The sequence below is a fragment of the Nipponia nippon genome, unplaced genomic scaffold (assembly GCF_047370975.1).
Source record: "Nipponia nippon isolate SJK-2023a ecotype South Korea unplaced genomic scaffold, ASM4737097v1 scaffold_6, whole genome shotgun sequence".
Lineage (NCBI taxonomy): Eukaryota > Metazoa > Chordata > Aves > Pelecaniformes > Threskiornithidae > Nipponia > Nipponia nippon.
Window position 1 is genome coordinate 37,018,202 of NW_028262380.1, and position 15,525 is coordinate 37,033,726.

At 39.3% G+C, this 15,525-nt stretch overlaps 1 protein-coding gene across 4 annotated transcripts in view; it reads left to right on the plus strand.

The window, feature by feature from the left end:
* DCTD (dCMP deaminase) overlaps window positions 1-15,525 on the plus strand; it is a 59,711-nt gene that overhangs the window by 12,918 nt on the left and 31,268 nt on the right. For 3 of the 4 annotated variants that reach the window (XM_087736414.1, XM_087736412.1, XM_087736413.1), the window contains exons 3-4: window positions 2,366-2,468; window positions 5,860-5,915. In XM_087736414.1, coding sequence (XP_087592540.1) covers window positions 2,430-2,468; window positions 5,860-5,915 — 95 coding nt within the window. In that variant the 5' untranslated portion in view covers window positions 2,366-2,429. The remainder of the gene's footprint in view (window positions 1-2,365; window positions 2,469-5,859; window positions 5,916-15,525) is intronic. The other variant, XM_087736417.1, reaches the window with a different exon arrangement.

The window sequence follows — 15,525 nt, forward strand, 5'->3', positions numbered from 1 at the left end:
TTCCCCCGGGGGGGTTTGAGAGGGGCATTTTGGAGCCACGGGTCTCTGACATCGGAAAGCAGCAGACCCCTTTGGTTTCCGTAGAAGCAACACCTGGACCTCCCCTCCTTCCTGCTGGGAGCACTAGGAACAGCACAAGGTATTTTGTCTCCTGGAGCATGGAAATGGGCAGCTTCTGCCTCAGCAGCCAGGCTGCATTGCTTCACTGAGTGGGCCTGACTGATTGCATCCTCATCCTCCTGCCGTCAGCACAGTTCTAAGCAGGGAGGATGCTGGCATGCCTCTCGCCTCTCAGCAAAGCAGATTAATAGGACTTTTCTTGTTGCTCAAGGTTTCATGTTTTCTACAGCCACAGGCAGACATTACAACAGGTATTAAGCATATCAAGATCTGCTTTCAAACTTCTTTTCAAAGCACTAGCCTAGCCACTTGACAAATACTGATTACCATCTGATAATTTTAAAATCATAGTAATATGACTCTGGAAGGCTCTAAAAGCAAGTTTACATCTGAAACATATGTAGGAAGGGGATGAATCAGAATCAATTATGTCAATACATTAATTTTTATATTAATAAATCAACGTGTTCATAGTATTATATCCAGGTTTATATTATTAAACCCAGAGGGGAAATAAGTGTCACAAAACAGGTGAACAGAAGGTTTCTCCTGGCAGGATGAAACCATGTGAACCTAAAGATCCAAGGTGTTTCAGAAGGCTTGAGGCACTTTCAGAATTCAGTCTTTCTAACTGCTTATGTGTAAAAGATTCAAATCTTTTTTGCATGCTTAGATTGTAAGATAACATGTATATAACAGGTCACATGTGCAGGTATAGTAGAGTGTTTGTAAGAGCTGAACCTTGTAAATTAGCAGAAGCTTGGAAGCTTAGCAAAATACAACTTAAACAAGTTAAATAGCAAAAATAATGGTATGTGTGTATATGTATAATTTGACAATACATTAAGTTTTGCTATTCTCTGCTAAGAATGATGCCTTTAATCTCTTGCTGCATCTGAACATTTATTTGACAAACATAACCACGATTTTTTTCATCAATATTACAAAAATTGTGCCTCAAATAAAAATATTGTTGTCATGGGACAAAACTTTAGATAATATATGCAGAAGTTACAGTAGCATCCAGGAGTTCATACTTTGTAGCCATTTTCATTAGGGAAAACCTTTATTAACAGTTAGCATTTTTTTCCTCAGCAAAGTGCTTTCAAAACATTTGATAATTAAAACCTTTATATCTTTTAGACAGTAAAAGTGCCTTTTCCAACCTGCAACAGCTATGTAACTTATTTTATTAGTGGTTTAGTAATAAAGTCAGATAAACCTTTGATTCAATAATTAGCATTTATAGAGTGCTTTCTGCCTTCAAAGCACTTTGCAAACATTAACTAATTAATTCTTGCAACTCCCCTGTAATTTGGGGAAGCAAGTATATTCATACACGTTTGCATATGGTTTAGGGAAGAAAGTATTATCTCAGACATTTTATGAAATGGAGAATTAAGACATATAAAGTAAGTTATTCATTTAAGTCCACAAAGGTGGAAATGTCAGAGTAGGAAACTAAATTATTCTCCTCATCCTCTTCTGTACTCCAGTCACTCGGCTCTTTCACTGGTTTTCTCTGGAGAGGTCCAGCCAGGTCTGCCAAAGCAAAGCAAAGCTTTGGATGCTAAGCAGGTCCCTCCATCTTCTCTTTACCCAGCACCTCAGACCACTTGCTCGTGGTGCATGCATACCCCAGGAACACGTGCAGCGGTTCACGCAACAGGTTTGCCCATGCGTACTGGCCATGGGCATGCAGCCATCGGACAAAGAGGGAGCCACAGCAAAGGGTTGCAGTGGGGCCCCTCCCTGGGTCTCCCAGCCCCTGCACCACACACAGGTGGTCGCATCCGACCAAGCAGGCGCGTGGGGCCGGGAGCAGGGAATGGCGGATGCGCAGGAGCCTCAGCGGCAGGGTGCGGCATGGGAACCAAGTGTTAGACTTAATAGGTCTCACCCAGGGATGCTCCTCTGGGCTCTCTGACCTCTCTAATGAGCTCTGCCCACTCTGGTCTGCCTGGTGTTAGCTCTCCCTGGCCATCACCACAATACGAAGACAAAATTTAGAAAAGCAGCAGTATTCTCCCGCTGACAGCTTACTTTATTTCTGCTTTGAGTACAACCTGCTACAAGTGTTTATTATTGTAGAAGAAGAATATTGTTTGTGCCCTTTCTTTCCTATGGGTTTACTGATTTGGTACCAACAATAGTACCGCTTTCCTGTCTACTTCAACCCAACTAGCTACGATGTTATACTGCATTTCAGTCCTATAGTAGATATGTACCTCTGCTTATGCTGCAGGTGGAATGAGGAGACCACAAGCTGCAAGAAGGCTGCGCCATGGACCTGATGGTATCACAGGGCAATGAGGAGTCATTTGCAGTGTTTCAACTCAGCAAAGCAAGTAAGCTCTCCTGACTCACAGGCTTTAGGAAATCTCCTGAAATTAAGATACATTTTTTACAGCAAATAAAGGCCATTAACAAGATTACAAAATGAGTGGCTTGTTTTCAGTGAATTTAAGAATTCCATCAGGTACAAAGGCCCAATTATTTATCGTTCTTTGTTTTTGCTAAATCTTGGGAATTACTATTACTGTGTAAGTTTTTGTGTATTTTTGTAAGTGTATTTTTATTTGAGTGATGAAATAGTAAGCCAGAAATCGATTGTATCACTGCTGTGTATCAGTTTCTCTTCAACCAACATTTAAAAAATCCAAGAAGCTTCAGGACATTTTTAATAGCTCAACTGGGCCAAGTTTTCATATGTCATGGTGTCTTCTTCAAGCAAGAGAAACAGAGTGAAACAGCAACAGAGAGATATCTGCTAATGCACACTTCATCATTACATTCAGGTAAACAATACAATTAAATAATGTAGGAGGTCTGTAAAGATTAGAGAATTAGGGACTTAGCATTCCTTGGTGGTTAAGTATTGAAGAGTAACTTTTTGTGATTCTGTTTCTGTAAGCTGAGTCTGTCAAGTGGAGACTACTAGAAAACAGAACAGTGCTGCATTTTGTATTTGGTGTGCCAAGCACTATTTCTCTATGGAGAGGAACAGATTTTTTTTTAATTTGCTATTTTATTGTATTTATAATTAGCCGTCTGGAAAAAAAAAGTTCTCTTTTAGCATCTGCAGTGATGCATTGATTCTTTCATTACAGCAAATACACATGACCCCCGGTGTTCAACTGTAAACAATAATAGTTACTGGCTTCATTAGGAAGCTAGCAGATGGCTTATAAGTTCTCATGGTAGCTTTTATCCATTCGAGGCTTGCAGTGTGCAAATGTTTGTCTTTTAAACAGGATAAAACAATGTAAAAGGGACTCTGTGCTTTGTTTTTATTAGTAGCAATTCATTTGTGTTGCAGATTTGAATCTGAGTATCTGAGCGCACTGTCAATTTTTCCTGGCTGCAGGTAAAATACTTGTTAGGCCTTGCCTCTGCCTCTGTGGCATTTTCTGTACCAGAAGAAATGAGGTCAAATACCACTTCTGGAGCTTTGACAGAGCTGTATTTTTCTTAGTAGGACTCATGTTATAAACCCAACCCTCCCCCTTCCCTGCCCTTTCCTTCCCTCCCCTCTTCTCCCCTCCCTTCCCCAAATCAAGTGGTGCCCCCTTTCAGCAGAGAGGCAGCACTGCCTCTAGTTTACCCTACATGGACTGGGGATCTGACCATGGAAATTATTAGTGCCATTTTCTCATTCCAAAACATCATTTACACAGCCAAATTTTTGTGTACAGTTTTGGAATACCCGATGAATAACAGCTCGTTTACTGTCATCACCAGTCAGGTGCCTGGAGTGCGATGAACTTCAGGATGCTTCCCAGATTGGCTGCAGGCAGTTGCAATGACTGTCAAACATAACCGGCACATTTATTACCTAACTGGGCAGAGCTATCTGAAGACCAGTTAATCTTCAATAACATTTGGTAGAGCACAACAGCCCTTTTAAAGCAGAACAGTTTTATGTTAGTGTGTGAGCCTTTGATGGCTTTTCTCATACTTCTAATACAGCCCAGGCTCTCATTACTATTTTCATGTACTCAATTTTGTTGGTAGCTGGAATCAAGCTACATTATTGAGAAATAGAAGCAGGGGCTGTATATTAAATATGGTGTTAAATACCTTCAGTTCTCTTTGAAAGCACAGGCACATGGCAGTGCAAACTCCCTCAGAGTGTTGCACCACTGTGTTTCAACTAGATCTGCACATGAAGGAGCCAATAGGTAGTTCATAGTTCGTGTTCATTCAGTATTGACTGCTCATGGTTAGAAATCGGCCATTTGTTTCAGAAAGGACCATCAAAAATTAGAAACTTTTGTACAGGAAAAGTCTTATTTTGAGGACTTAAATGAACGTGACTGCCTGGGCCTTCTGTTTCCTTATTGTACAGTAAGGGCATGACTATCAAATTAGGGAGCTTTTCTAACAGTGATCTAGTGAATCTTTAGGGTTTCATATTGTATTTTAATGTTCTGTATTCAGTTGTAAAGTTCAAAATTACTTTTGTTTGGAGGAACATCTGTATCTCCTGGAAAAGATATTGGAATTTTGCTTTCAGAGCATGTATTTTCACTTTTTATCCTCTTCTGTTTTATTTAAAATAATATTTGCATAAAAAACTTTTTCTTCTAAGCACATCTGCTCTTGCTTCTACCTCACCTGAAGATCTAACCCTTTGCATGTGACATCTTCAATGAAGAATAAGCAGCAGGAGCAGATGAGCTTTCAAGAAATAAAGATCCTATTTTCATGCAAATGTACTAGTAATTAAAAATGATGGAAGAAAAAAAAAGGCAACTCAATATGCAATGCTTTCAAATTTAATTTGAAGTATAATAGTTTTAAACTTTTCCATAAGAACTCCCAGACTCTTTAAGTGGTTTAGTTTTGAGAACAGTAATAATTGTCATTCAGATTAATGGGTTAGTTTTTCTTCAAAAGACATCTTTAAAATAAGTTTGGGGGTAATAGTAAGAAGTTTTAAAGGTTTTTTTCCCTGTGGTTTGAAATAAAGTTAATTAAATTCTGAAGTAAACTGAACTTCCATTCAAGTCTGTGGGTGAAGTATAGCTGTACTCAAAAAGCCAGCCTAAGGCCTACTACAAGCCCCACATGACTTCCACTACAGAAAGTATGCCGAGCTGTATCTATATCTTCAACATTTACTGTTGCTTCATTAACCATCTCACCTTTCCTGAAGGAAGCATTTTACTGAAAAGTTGAGTTGGAATGCATAAACAACTTCTGCCATTTTATCCTATGCTATTTAAATTCATTACTCAGTATACAGAAGTAGTCATAGCTCCCAAATGATAGGTGCACCTTTATTGATTAGAAATAAGTTTATTTCTGATGGGTTTGGAAAGGCTGGGCATTACATATATATACATACACACATATACACATTTATATCTATAAAAACAATGGGAAGCTGCATAATTTAGATCCCACAGAATAGAGAAGAAGTGAGGTATTGATGATTTATTGATTACAGCTTGCATTTAGATGAGGAGATGCAGGAGCTGATAAATAATGTAAATATTTTAAAATTCTATCAGTGATAGTCTAAAGGGAATATTGTGATTTGCAGTAGTATTTGGAAAAATGCCTTCACTAATGCTTGCAACTAGAATTTCTTGTACAGCAGGCTGAGGTGCGGCCCATGGACTTCACAGGGACTTGGTAATGCCCCATCCGCATCAGCTAATTCTTTCTTCCTTTGCATTTCTGGCTTTTGTTTTGGTTTTGTTTTGTTTCGTTTTGTTTTTGTTTTTTTCCTAGGGGAAGGAGGTAAACCACAAGAATAAAGTGAGGCAGCTGTATGGAAAACCATTACTGTAAGTGCTATGAATAGGACTTGCCACTACATTTCAGTGCTTCAAATTTCAGTGGAATTAAGAAATGGAGGAGGCTAATAGAGGTTGGGTGTAGCTATGATGGGTATGGCAACCCATGCTCTATTAATTTGTTCTGGGATAAGATTTACTCAAATATTTTAGCTTCACTTCCCTGCAAACTATTTGAACTTCATCATAGGTTTGCTTAGCTGGTGCCTTAGGCAGATACACCAAGTGTTTGAGTTTCTTATGATAATGAACAATTAAAGCTAACTGAGAGCGCCTATATTTTTATAATTGATTTAGCAGTTGATTGTCTCTCAAGATTAATGATTCCCCTGTGCTCAGAAAATAATATGTTGTCAGTTGATGCCTGAAGCCATATTATTTTTATTGCAAACATCATGGATGAAACATCATTTTTGTCAATTATGATTTGAGGGGATGAAACAGATTCTTCATAAAAGCAGAGAATATAAAATACAATTTTCAAGACCACCATATAGACCATAGCTGATGACCATTTAGTTATAAATGAGCTACCAATAAGTACATTTGATATATTAATTCTTCTCCATATAATAACATAAAGCAAGGAACTCGCAGTAAGTCCTTTTTTTACAGTACAGTAGTAAGATTGCTTCCATTTCTGCTTCTACCCTCATTTCATTTTCATAGCTTCATTCACTACATGCCTATTAAAAACATTATTATATTTCTTCCAACCTATTAGAAAGACTTATAAAAAATTTCTGGATGTCTTGAAAGCTTTGTAAAAGAAACAATTAAATGGAAAATTGTCCAGAACAGGATCCAAAGAAACTATTCTCGAATGCATTGGGCCTATTTGTATTCATCATTGTACTGACAAAGAGTAGGAATAATAACACTGATGCCAGTCGTGCTAACAGCAGATTGCTCTGTTTTGCATATTCTACGAAAAATGGTCATTAGTATTGCAAAACTGAGCATTCAAAAGTTAGAAACTGACAATATTATGAAAAGAAGCATTAGGAGAATGCTTTAAGGAGGGAGAGTAGGGATAATTTGCATCTTAATGTGTGGATACAAAATCTGGAAATCTACCAAAGGTGGGTATCCGAATGTCTTTGAGGAAAAATTCTTTTTGAAAATATTAGGTATGAAGTAGAGATCTAAGATTCATCAGAGAGTTTGACAGCGCCTTTATATTACCGTCACCAAGTAAGATGATGAAAATATCTGAGATATGTTAAGAATTAAGCAAGAACAGCCATAGGCTAATTCAAGAGAATCATAAAAGAAAACCATGAACACCCTCCATACTGACTTAGAAAGATTTAATAACGTAGAGGATCTACAAAGACCAACACAGAACAGGCCAGCATGGCAGAGATTAGTTCAGCCCCTTGCTGTAAGGATTCAGATGGGTCAAGGAGAAGGTTTGTTTTCTCCTCAGTACCTTGATCCCCAGCACAAAAGGGAAAGGAAAGAAAGGATCCCCCACAATCACTGCTTTCAGTCCTATTTTCTCCATAGGCATCTGACATCAGTAGGAAGGCAGCTCTACGTAGTGAAGGTTAGAACTCACTGTGTAAAAAGACCTATTTGTTCTGTTCTGTTCTGTTCTATTCTGTTCTGTTCTATTCTATTCTATTCTATTCTATTCTATTCTATTCTATTCTATTCTATTAATTTTCTTATGCTGCACTTATTATCTTTCTATTTTAATTCTTTCCAATAAAGAGGTGTGATGACTATCCTCATTTGTTAGTGATGACTAACCTCTGCTCTAAGAATACTAGGGAAACATACAGGCATCTTTTGGTTTTGCTTTGTTGAGCAGGGGTCTGTTTTATGATTTAGCTGGTCTTGCACATGAAACAGAAAGCAGTGACCCTGTGTGATAGTCTTTTCTTTCTGCAAGAATTGATTCTATATTTTCTTCTTCCCCCTACCCTCAGTCCCACCAGAATTTTGTCTGTCATACAGGTAGATGTTATCCTGATAGAGGCTGACAAAGAAGCAACTCTGTGAAGCCATAACCTCACATTCTTCATCCTCTAGCTTTCAGTGAGCTTGGCTTGAGGCTGCAGAATACTGAGATCTCAGATCTTCAGACTTCAAATCTATGAAAAAGCAATACGGAGAGTGGAGAATGAATTTTATGTGTCCAGAATTGACTCTGATTCTCAGAAGATGAGTAACAGGTTAGAGCTTCTGGAGAGCTGCAGGTTTCATACCGCTGTGCTGTGATCTAGGTAACTGAAGTATGAATAACAAAGCAAGATCATCATCTAGCACAGTTCAACAAAGACAACTGCCTGAGAGCAAGCATTAGTCCCAAATGCAAAGATGTAAGAATCCACAAACAGTCCCTAATTTTGGACTGAGTTGGCCACTTACCGTTTTAGATCTTCAGTCAGAGTGGACTTAGTGACTCCATGAGCTCTTCAAGTAGCATCACTTATTTCTTTGCTTCGGCTTCAGCCAAGTATTTATTTGTGAGCTGATGTTGTCATAAGAATAAACCATCTTGATGCAAATGAGTATGGTGAGATGTAGCTTGCACTTGCTGTTGTCTTAATCTTGTCTAACTGGTTCTTCTGAAGGCTGCATTTGGAAACTGAAAAGGCTGGTGGGAGACTACACCTCCATGTGACTTATGTAAATCGAGGATTTGGTAGCAGTAGCACTGCTTCCACTCACTGTTCTTGAGTATGCACCTTCGGGGGGAGGGGGGAACTCACACTGCGACACTCAAAGTGCAAGGATATGTGATGAATTTAGCACATACTGCATTAGTTAGAGAGTACAGCAATGAAGAACATCACTTAGTGCTTAATATATACACTTTTGAAATACAGTGCACTAAATCCCTCTTTATTCCCAGAAGTATCACAGCAGTCTTCCAACAAAGTACTGTCTTCTACCTGTATACCTCCTTCTGATTTTCTGAGAATAACTGGAAGATTCTCAGAGAAAGAGGAAAATTCATTTTGCAATTCTGTCAGTCACTAATGCGTCTGCTGGCATAATTACCAGTTCACTGCACAAAGACAGCCAAACAAGTAAACTGATGGAAAGAACTGTTAATCTGTGTCTTCCTGGGACAGATTCAAGCTAATATTCTAGTTTTCAATTCTTTTCACACCCCTTTGTACTGTGAGTCTGGATTTAGCATTCTCCATCTTCTGCATGTAATTTTTGTCCTTTCTAGCTGCTGCCAGATACTGAATGGCTAATTGTATTTATGCGGTATTTTACATTCTTACCAAATGGTTTGAACATAATTTAATATAATAATTTATCTAATTACCTGATGTTTTAAACTTTGTATTGAACACTGCCAGGTCTTTGACACGCTCAGTACAGCCCATAATTTAGGGCATAATCTCTGTTATTTTTTTAACTTCTTTATGCTTACTTTTATACATTTTAAATTTTCACTTCCATGGCATATACATATCCACTTTTTTTCCATTCAGTTTGAACTATATTTTCCTCCCTTCTGTTCATGCCCTGCTGCTACCTGTATTCCTGTCACATCAAATTGCACACCTTGAAGCTCTATCAGTTTTCCAGTTCATTAGTATGACGAAGATGAGGATCTAATGCTAAGCTCTGGGGTGCAGCATTTGTCATCTTCCTTTTACATTTATGGTCATTCCTTGACTTTGTAAGCAAGCCAGTTTGTTATCCAGTTGAGTATTCCTTGCTTACCTTCTTACCCTATTCATTAATCATGTATTTCATACTGGATTAAAAGCTTCCTTGGAATTCAAGTGAATAATGTATACTTCTGTATTCTTGTCTGCTTTTACTGTCATTTCCTCAAAGAAATTAAGCTAGTTTGCTAAGCATGATTTCCATTTTGGTAATCTACACACCAAAATATTAAAAATTTTATTTGCATGGAAGGTCTGGGCAGTTTACCAAAATAGAAATGTTCCTCTTGTATTTTTAGGTACCTGTCATAATGCCATAAGCAATATTTAACATTTTACTGACAGTACATAAAGCAATGTATTTGGTACTGTACCCAATGCAAAAGTGCGTTTTCACATAACAAAGGAACTACAGCCTAATACAGAACAAAGTAGATTCCATCAAGAAATGCTTTAAAATGTCATGAAACATATATTTTACACACAAAATCTGCCAATCAAGTTTTTACATCGGTTACAGTTTCATAAAGTACCCTGGGGTGTGACTCTGTAGCAATGTGAAGACAACAAACGAAATATGAGTCTGTAAAAAATGTCACAAACACATTAAATCTAAAAAGTATCCATTAAATTTGATGGAAGAAGAATTACTGTTTCAACCTATTAGGCTGTTATATATTTAGAACTGGAATTCCTTTAAAATTCCTTGCCACTGAAACCCCTATGAATTCCACAGGGATTCATGGTGAAAAGAAGTCTGATTTGAGACTTTTGCCATATGCTGTTCTTTTGACTTCACTGAAAAATTTGTGGGCCCGTTAAGGGCAATATAGACTTTTGTCAGCGACACTTTTTTTTCCCTTACATACTTCATACTTCATTTTTTTGTGCTTTATTAATTGATATGGATTTTAAATAACGACAACAGAGAAACAGAAAAATGTGAGCATCTTCTCTTTTGGCTGCATGAAATCAGAAGAACAAAGGCTGAGTTTGTGTCTCTCCATGCAGAGAGAACATAGTTGTGTTCCATATGCAAAGCATGGTCCCATAAACTTGACCACTACAGCCAACTTCACAAATTGGTAGTCAGCCTCACACTCTAGCTTAGAGGACTGGTTCTCCAGCCATTCATGTGACTTAATGCTTTTACCGCACGGGCTGATGTGTCCTACCATAGCTTCTTGAGGTTTTCTGGCCCCTGGTGATTGTCCATCATGACAACTGACCTCTTGGACCACGCAAGCCCGAAGCCTCCTGAACCACACCAGATATACGTCTAACTGTGGGGCCAAATAGTGAAGTGACAGAGTTGACATCTCCCTACACATAATCTTGGACCAGTGGGTATCCTTCCTGGCATATGCTCTTTCACTCCCTTCAAAGATGAGACATAATTTGTATTGTATGTTTAGGGACTTCACCAGTCTCTGGGACTGCAGCAGTTCTTCACAACAAACCTTTGTCCCACTAACCATTAATTTTATGCTATCAGCAGCACACACTCATTACTGGCTCCCATTTCAAAGTAATTTATGAATATGCTGAAGAACATATCTCAGGCAGACCACTGTGAATCTCCACTTGTGATCTCTTCCACTATAAAAACTAACCATTTACTCTGATGCTCTCTCCTTTATCTTTTAACCAACTATTTATCCATGCAGAAAGCCTCCCTTTTAAGCCCTCATTGTTTAGATAGGTTCAGGATCCCCTAGCCTAATGTTGTCCATAAGGAACCTCTTAAGGCCTGCCCTCTGCTCCCATGGAGTTCCGTTTCTTACTCTGAGTCCCACTATCCCTGTCAGGATTGTATTGAAACAAACCTTAATCATAGCCTAGCCAGAGCTCAGGTTCAAATGCACCAAAAAGAGTAATATGGCAGATACTGTCTTGGAATTTACCTGTGATAGGTCTTTTCTGCTTTTCTAAATTTTTTCCTCCACGTTGAATCAAGAAGCACACTCTTTTCAACCACCTTTTCTGAACTTTGTCAAAGGCTAACACTAGACTTAGCCTGAAGCCTGGTGGCATGCTTAAGGCCCCTTGTATAATGTTCTCCTTGGGAATCCCTTGGACACCTGCCCTGCATTTCCTTGGAGTCCCTCTTCTACCATCAGTCTCATCACCCCTGTAAGCTTTTTGTTTTTTCAAACCTTAATCCTAGCCCTTAGGACTAGCCCTAGCCTGAGGCTGTATTCATGTTACATTCAAATCCTGTTATGGGCTAAAGGGATCATGCCTTAAAGGAAGAGGTAAGAATGTAGTGTTAGTCCCATTAATGTTTTAATAATCTAATGGTACAAATTACCCCATTAATAAAGAAAAATGCATTAACAATACACTTAAAATTGTTGTATATAAACAACTTTGTTTCTACTCAGTTTCTCTGGTGCTGTGCTCACATTCTGCATGCCCCACTGGGTCCTAAGGTTGACAACTTCCATCTTCCTTAAAAAGACTACATCAGACATGGAGATGTCATGAGTCATTGGCCTCCTGTGTCCTTTGCTGGAAAGAGTTTGATGTTCACAGTAGGAGTTTCTTTCCGCTCTGTTTTGGGGTCTGCTTGAGTTTTCTTACTACAAAATGCATCCTTCTCATTGCTAAAGTCTGAAATTTGCCCCACAGCCTCCCACAGCCCCTTTCAATGTAAAGAGCCACTGTTACAATGGGGTAGTTAGGCTTTTACCATATAAAGACCAAGCTCAACCCAGTTAGGCAATACCCACTTGACCACTAGACGATTGTCATACACTGAAAAAAAAACAAATTAAAATCAGCTCAAGTCAAGACAAGCCCAGGCAGCTCCTGAGACCCTGCACTGTCAGGTCACTAGAGAGTCTCTGGCCTTTTAGTAGTATTGGCAAAATCATATTTACTGAGCTACATCTGAATGCACTGAAAAGAATAACATAGTGAATAGCGTCGCATTTTACCAGTAAGAGGTCTTTGCTTTTCTCAGCCTTTTCCTCCATCTGGGAACATGAATACTCTTTCCAACTACTTTTCCTCAGTCTTGCCCCAAGGCTAATGTCAGGCCAGGCTGAACATACTTAGGATGCCCTCCCATAATGTTCTCCCTCTCCCCCCCCCCTGCCCCCCCCCCCCCCGAGTCCTGCCTTGCACTTCCTCAGTGGTCTTTTTTTCTGCCTTCAGTCTTACCATCCCTGTAGACATTCCAGTTCAGCAAACCCCAATTCTAACCTGAACTCAAGTCTTTTGGAAATCGAAGTAGACTGTATTGACATCATTACCCCCATATTATCCATATCCTTTTTGGCTCCTTTGAAAAACTCTTATCAGAATTGTAAAGCACTATTTTCCTCACCAGAATGCTCACTCTTCCCAAATAAATCAGATCTATCCAAGTGTCCCCTAATTCTGTTCCTTATCATGGTTTCTAGTAAATTGCCCAGTACATGTCAGACTTATGTTCCTACCATTCCCCAGATTTTCTCTGGAACTTTTTTAAAGAATTGATGTCACATCTGCTGCCTTCCAGAAGCAAGGCAATTTTAAGCAATAGGTTACACCCTGCTGGGAGTAATTCAGCTCTTTTGTCGTTGAGTTCCTTCAGAAATTTTGAGTGAATACTGTACAATCCTAGTGATTTTCACTTTATCTATTTATTCCATAATCTCTTCTACAGTAATTTCAATTTCAGACTGATCTTCAGATGGGTCCCCCACCAAGAAGGGTTCTGGTTTTGGAATCTTCCCAGTTCCTTCCACAGCTAACACCAATGCAAAGAGTTCACTTAGCTTCTCTGCAACGACCTTGTCTTCTCTTTTATGCCCTGAAAACCAACTGGCCTTAGAGATTCTGGCAAACTTCCTGCTCCTGATGTGTTTTGTAGAGAAAAGGATTATTAGTTTTGATTCCTTTGTTAGTTATTCTTCAGATGCTTTTTGGTCTGCCTTATTATGTTTTCACATTTAACCCGCCAGAGTTTGTAACTCTTTCTTCTTGTGTCATTTGAACATGACTTCGGCATTTTCAAAGATGTATTTTTGCTTCTAACAACTTCACTTACCCTGCTGGTTAGTTACACCAGCTTCCTTCTGCCCTTTCTGAAGTCTGTCTTAAGAGAAAGTATGTATTTCTACTACAATATGCTTAAATAGGTTCCTTGGTGCCTTTACAGAGTTGAGACTCTGAGCTGCCCTTCGCTTCCTTTTAACAAACTTCCTCTTTCTTAACTTCATTATTCTTTTTTGAATTAAAACAAAACTGTAGGGAAGAAGTGCCTGGGTATAAGCCTGTAGCTGTTCCTTGACCACGATCCAGTCTAGATGCTGCTGAAGGAGATTCCTGTCAGGGTTCCCTTCCTCAGAGCTGGGTCTGTAGAGAACAAAGAAATAAAAATGTGGAGAAATATGGGGGGACATGTGCATGTGCTCTTCTAGGACTTTCTGTGTTCATAGAATCATAGAATGCTTTGGGATGGAAGGGACCTTTAAAGGTCATCTAGTCCAGCCGCCCTGCAATGGGCAGGGACATCTACAACTAGATCAGGTTGCTCAGAGCGCCATCCAGCCTGGCCTTGAATGTTTCCAAGGATGGGGCAGCTACCACCTCTCTGGGCAACCCGTTCCAGTGTTTCACCATCCTCATTGTAAAAAATTTCTTCCTTATATCTAGTCTGAATCTTACCTTGTTCTTACCTGCCCGTGCTTTTTCCCCTACTCCTATGGATAATTAATTCATGCAGCTGCCCTGTGCTTCCCTGCCTCATACCACTATTGGTTTCGGTAAACAGTTGCCCCTATTTGTATTTCTGTGGCACTCTTACTGACATTTTGGGCCATGGCAGTGGGGAGTGACTGGACTTCTCTGACATCGTATCTGGAATGACAGTGGTAATCAGAGTGATGCTTTGCAGAGTCAGGCTATAGATAGTAGCATGTGCCTCGAGCTTCCCTGCTAAAGCAACAAGGACAACTCTTCATGGTACCTGTTCAGTGACCGAGCTGTTTCATGAGTCTTGCACACATAGGGTCAGCAGAGCCAAAGGGAATGGCTCTGTACCGAGGTCTCTATGCAGAAGTCAGCTGTGACAACTGCAGTGAATGATTACAAGACTATGCAGAAGGAAGGTGTTGGGCTCTCCTCCCATCAACCTCACATGAGGGACCTTGCATTCCTCAGGTAACTCAGCTGCCAGTCAGGCTCATAGGAAGGTGCATTGCTCAGGGCGATGGTCTGCTTGTCTGAAGTGTACTATACCTTTGGATACAGGGGAACTGACCGTCTCGTCTGGGAAATCCGTATCATGGCTAAGACAGTTCAATTATGGCATTCAAAATCAATGACTTTTCAAAATAATGAGGTGTAAAAATAATAACAGACTGGGATTCTTCTCACTTCCTTTCTATGGTACTTTTTCAGACTTCTATTTTAAGGTTGTTTACTATTCATGTTTCTCTGCAACCCAGTTCAGAAACCTTTTGAAGAAGAGCTGAGAAAAAGCTGAAAAGATTTCAGCTGAAAGTTGAAATCCAAAAGTTAGAACTTTTTTCCATGCCATGGCACTTTCCAAGTGATGGAAACCATTGAGAAAATTGAAAGCTTGGGTCCTGCCTACCACTTCAATTAAAAAAAAATATTGTCAAATGTGAAAATAAACATGTAGGATTAACCCATTCTGACATATTCTAAATTTGGGATCAAAGAGATAAGCTTGTCACAGTGGGCTCCCACAGAAGTCGGGGAGATAAGATTCCTGAGGCTTTGATCAGCTTTGGCTGATCCTGAGCTGTCATTCAGTGGTTTATATCCCTGGAATATATAGTCATGGTAACAGTATGTTCCTCCTTTAGTATGCACAGATCTCTGCTCTGCAGAAACTGTAGGATTTTACGCTGTTTTGCAAGATCACAAATGAAGATTAAGATCTTGCATAGCATAAATACTGTTTTACTTATTTGTCCTCTAGCAGCGAGGCACCACTATTATAGGTG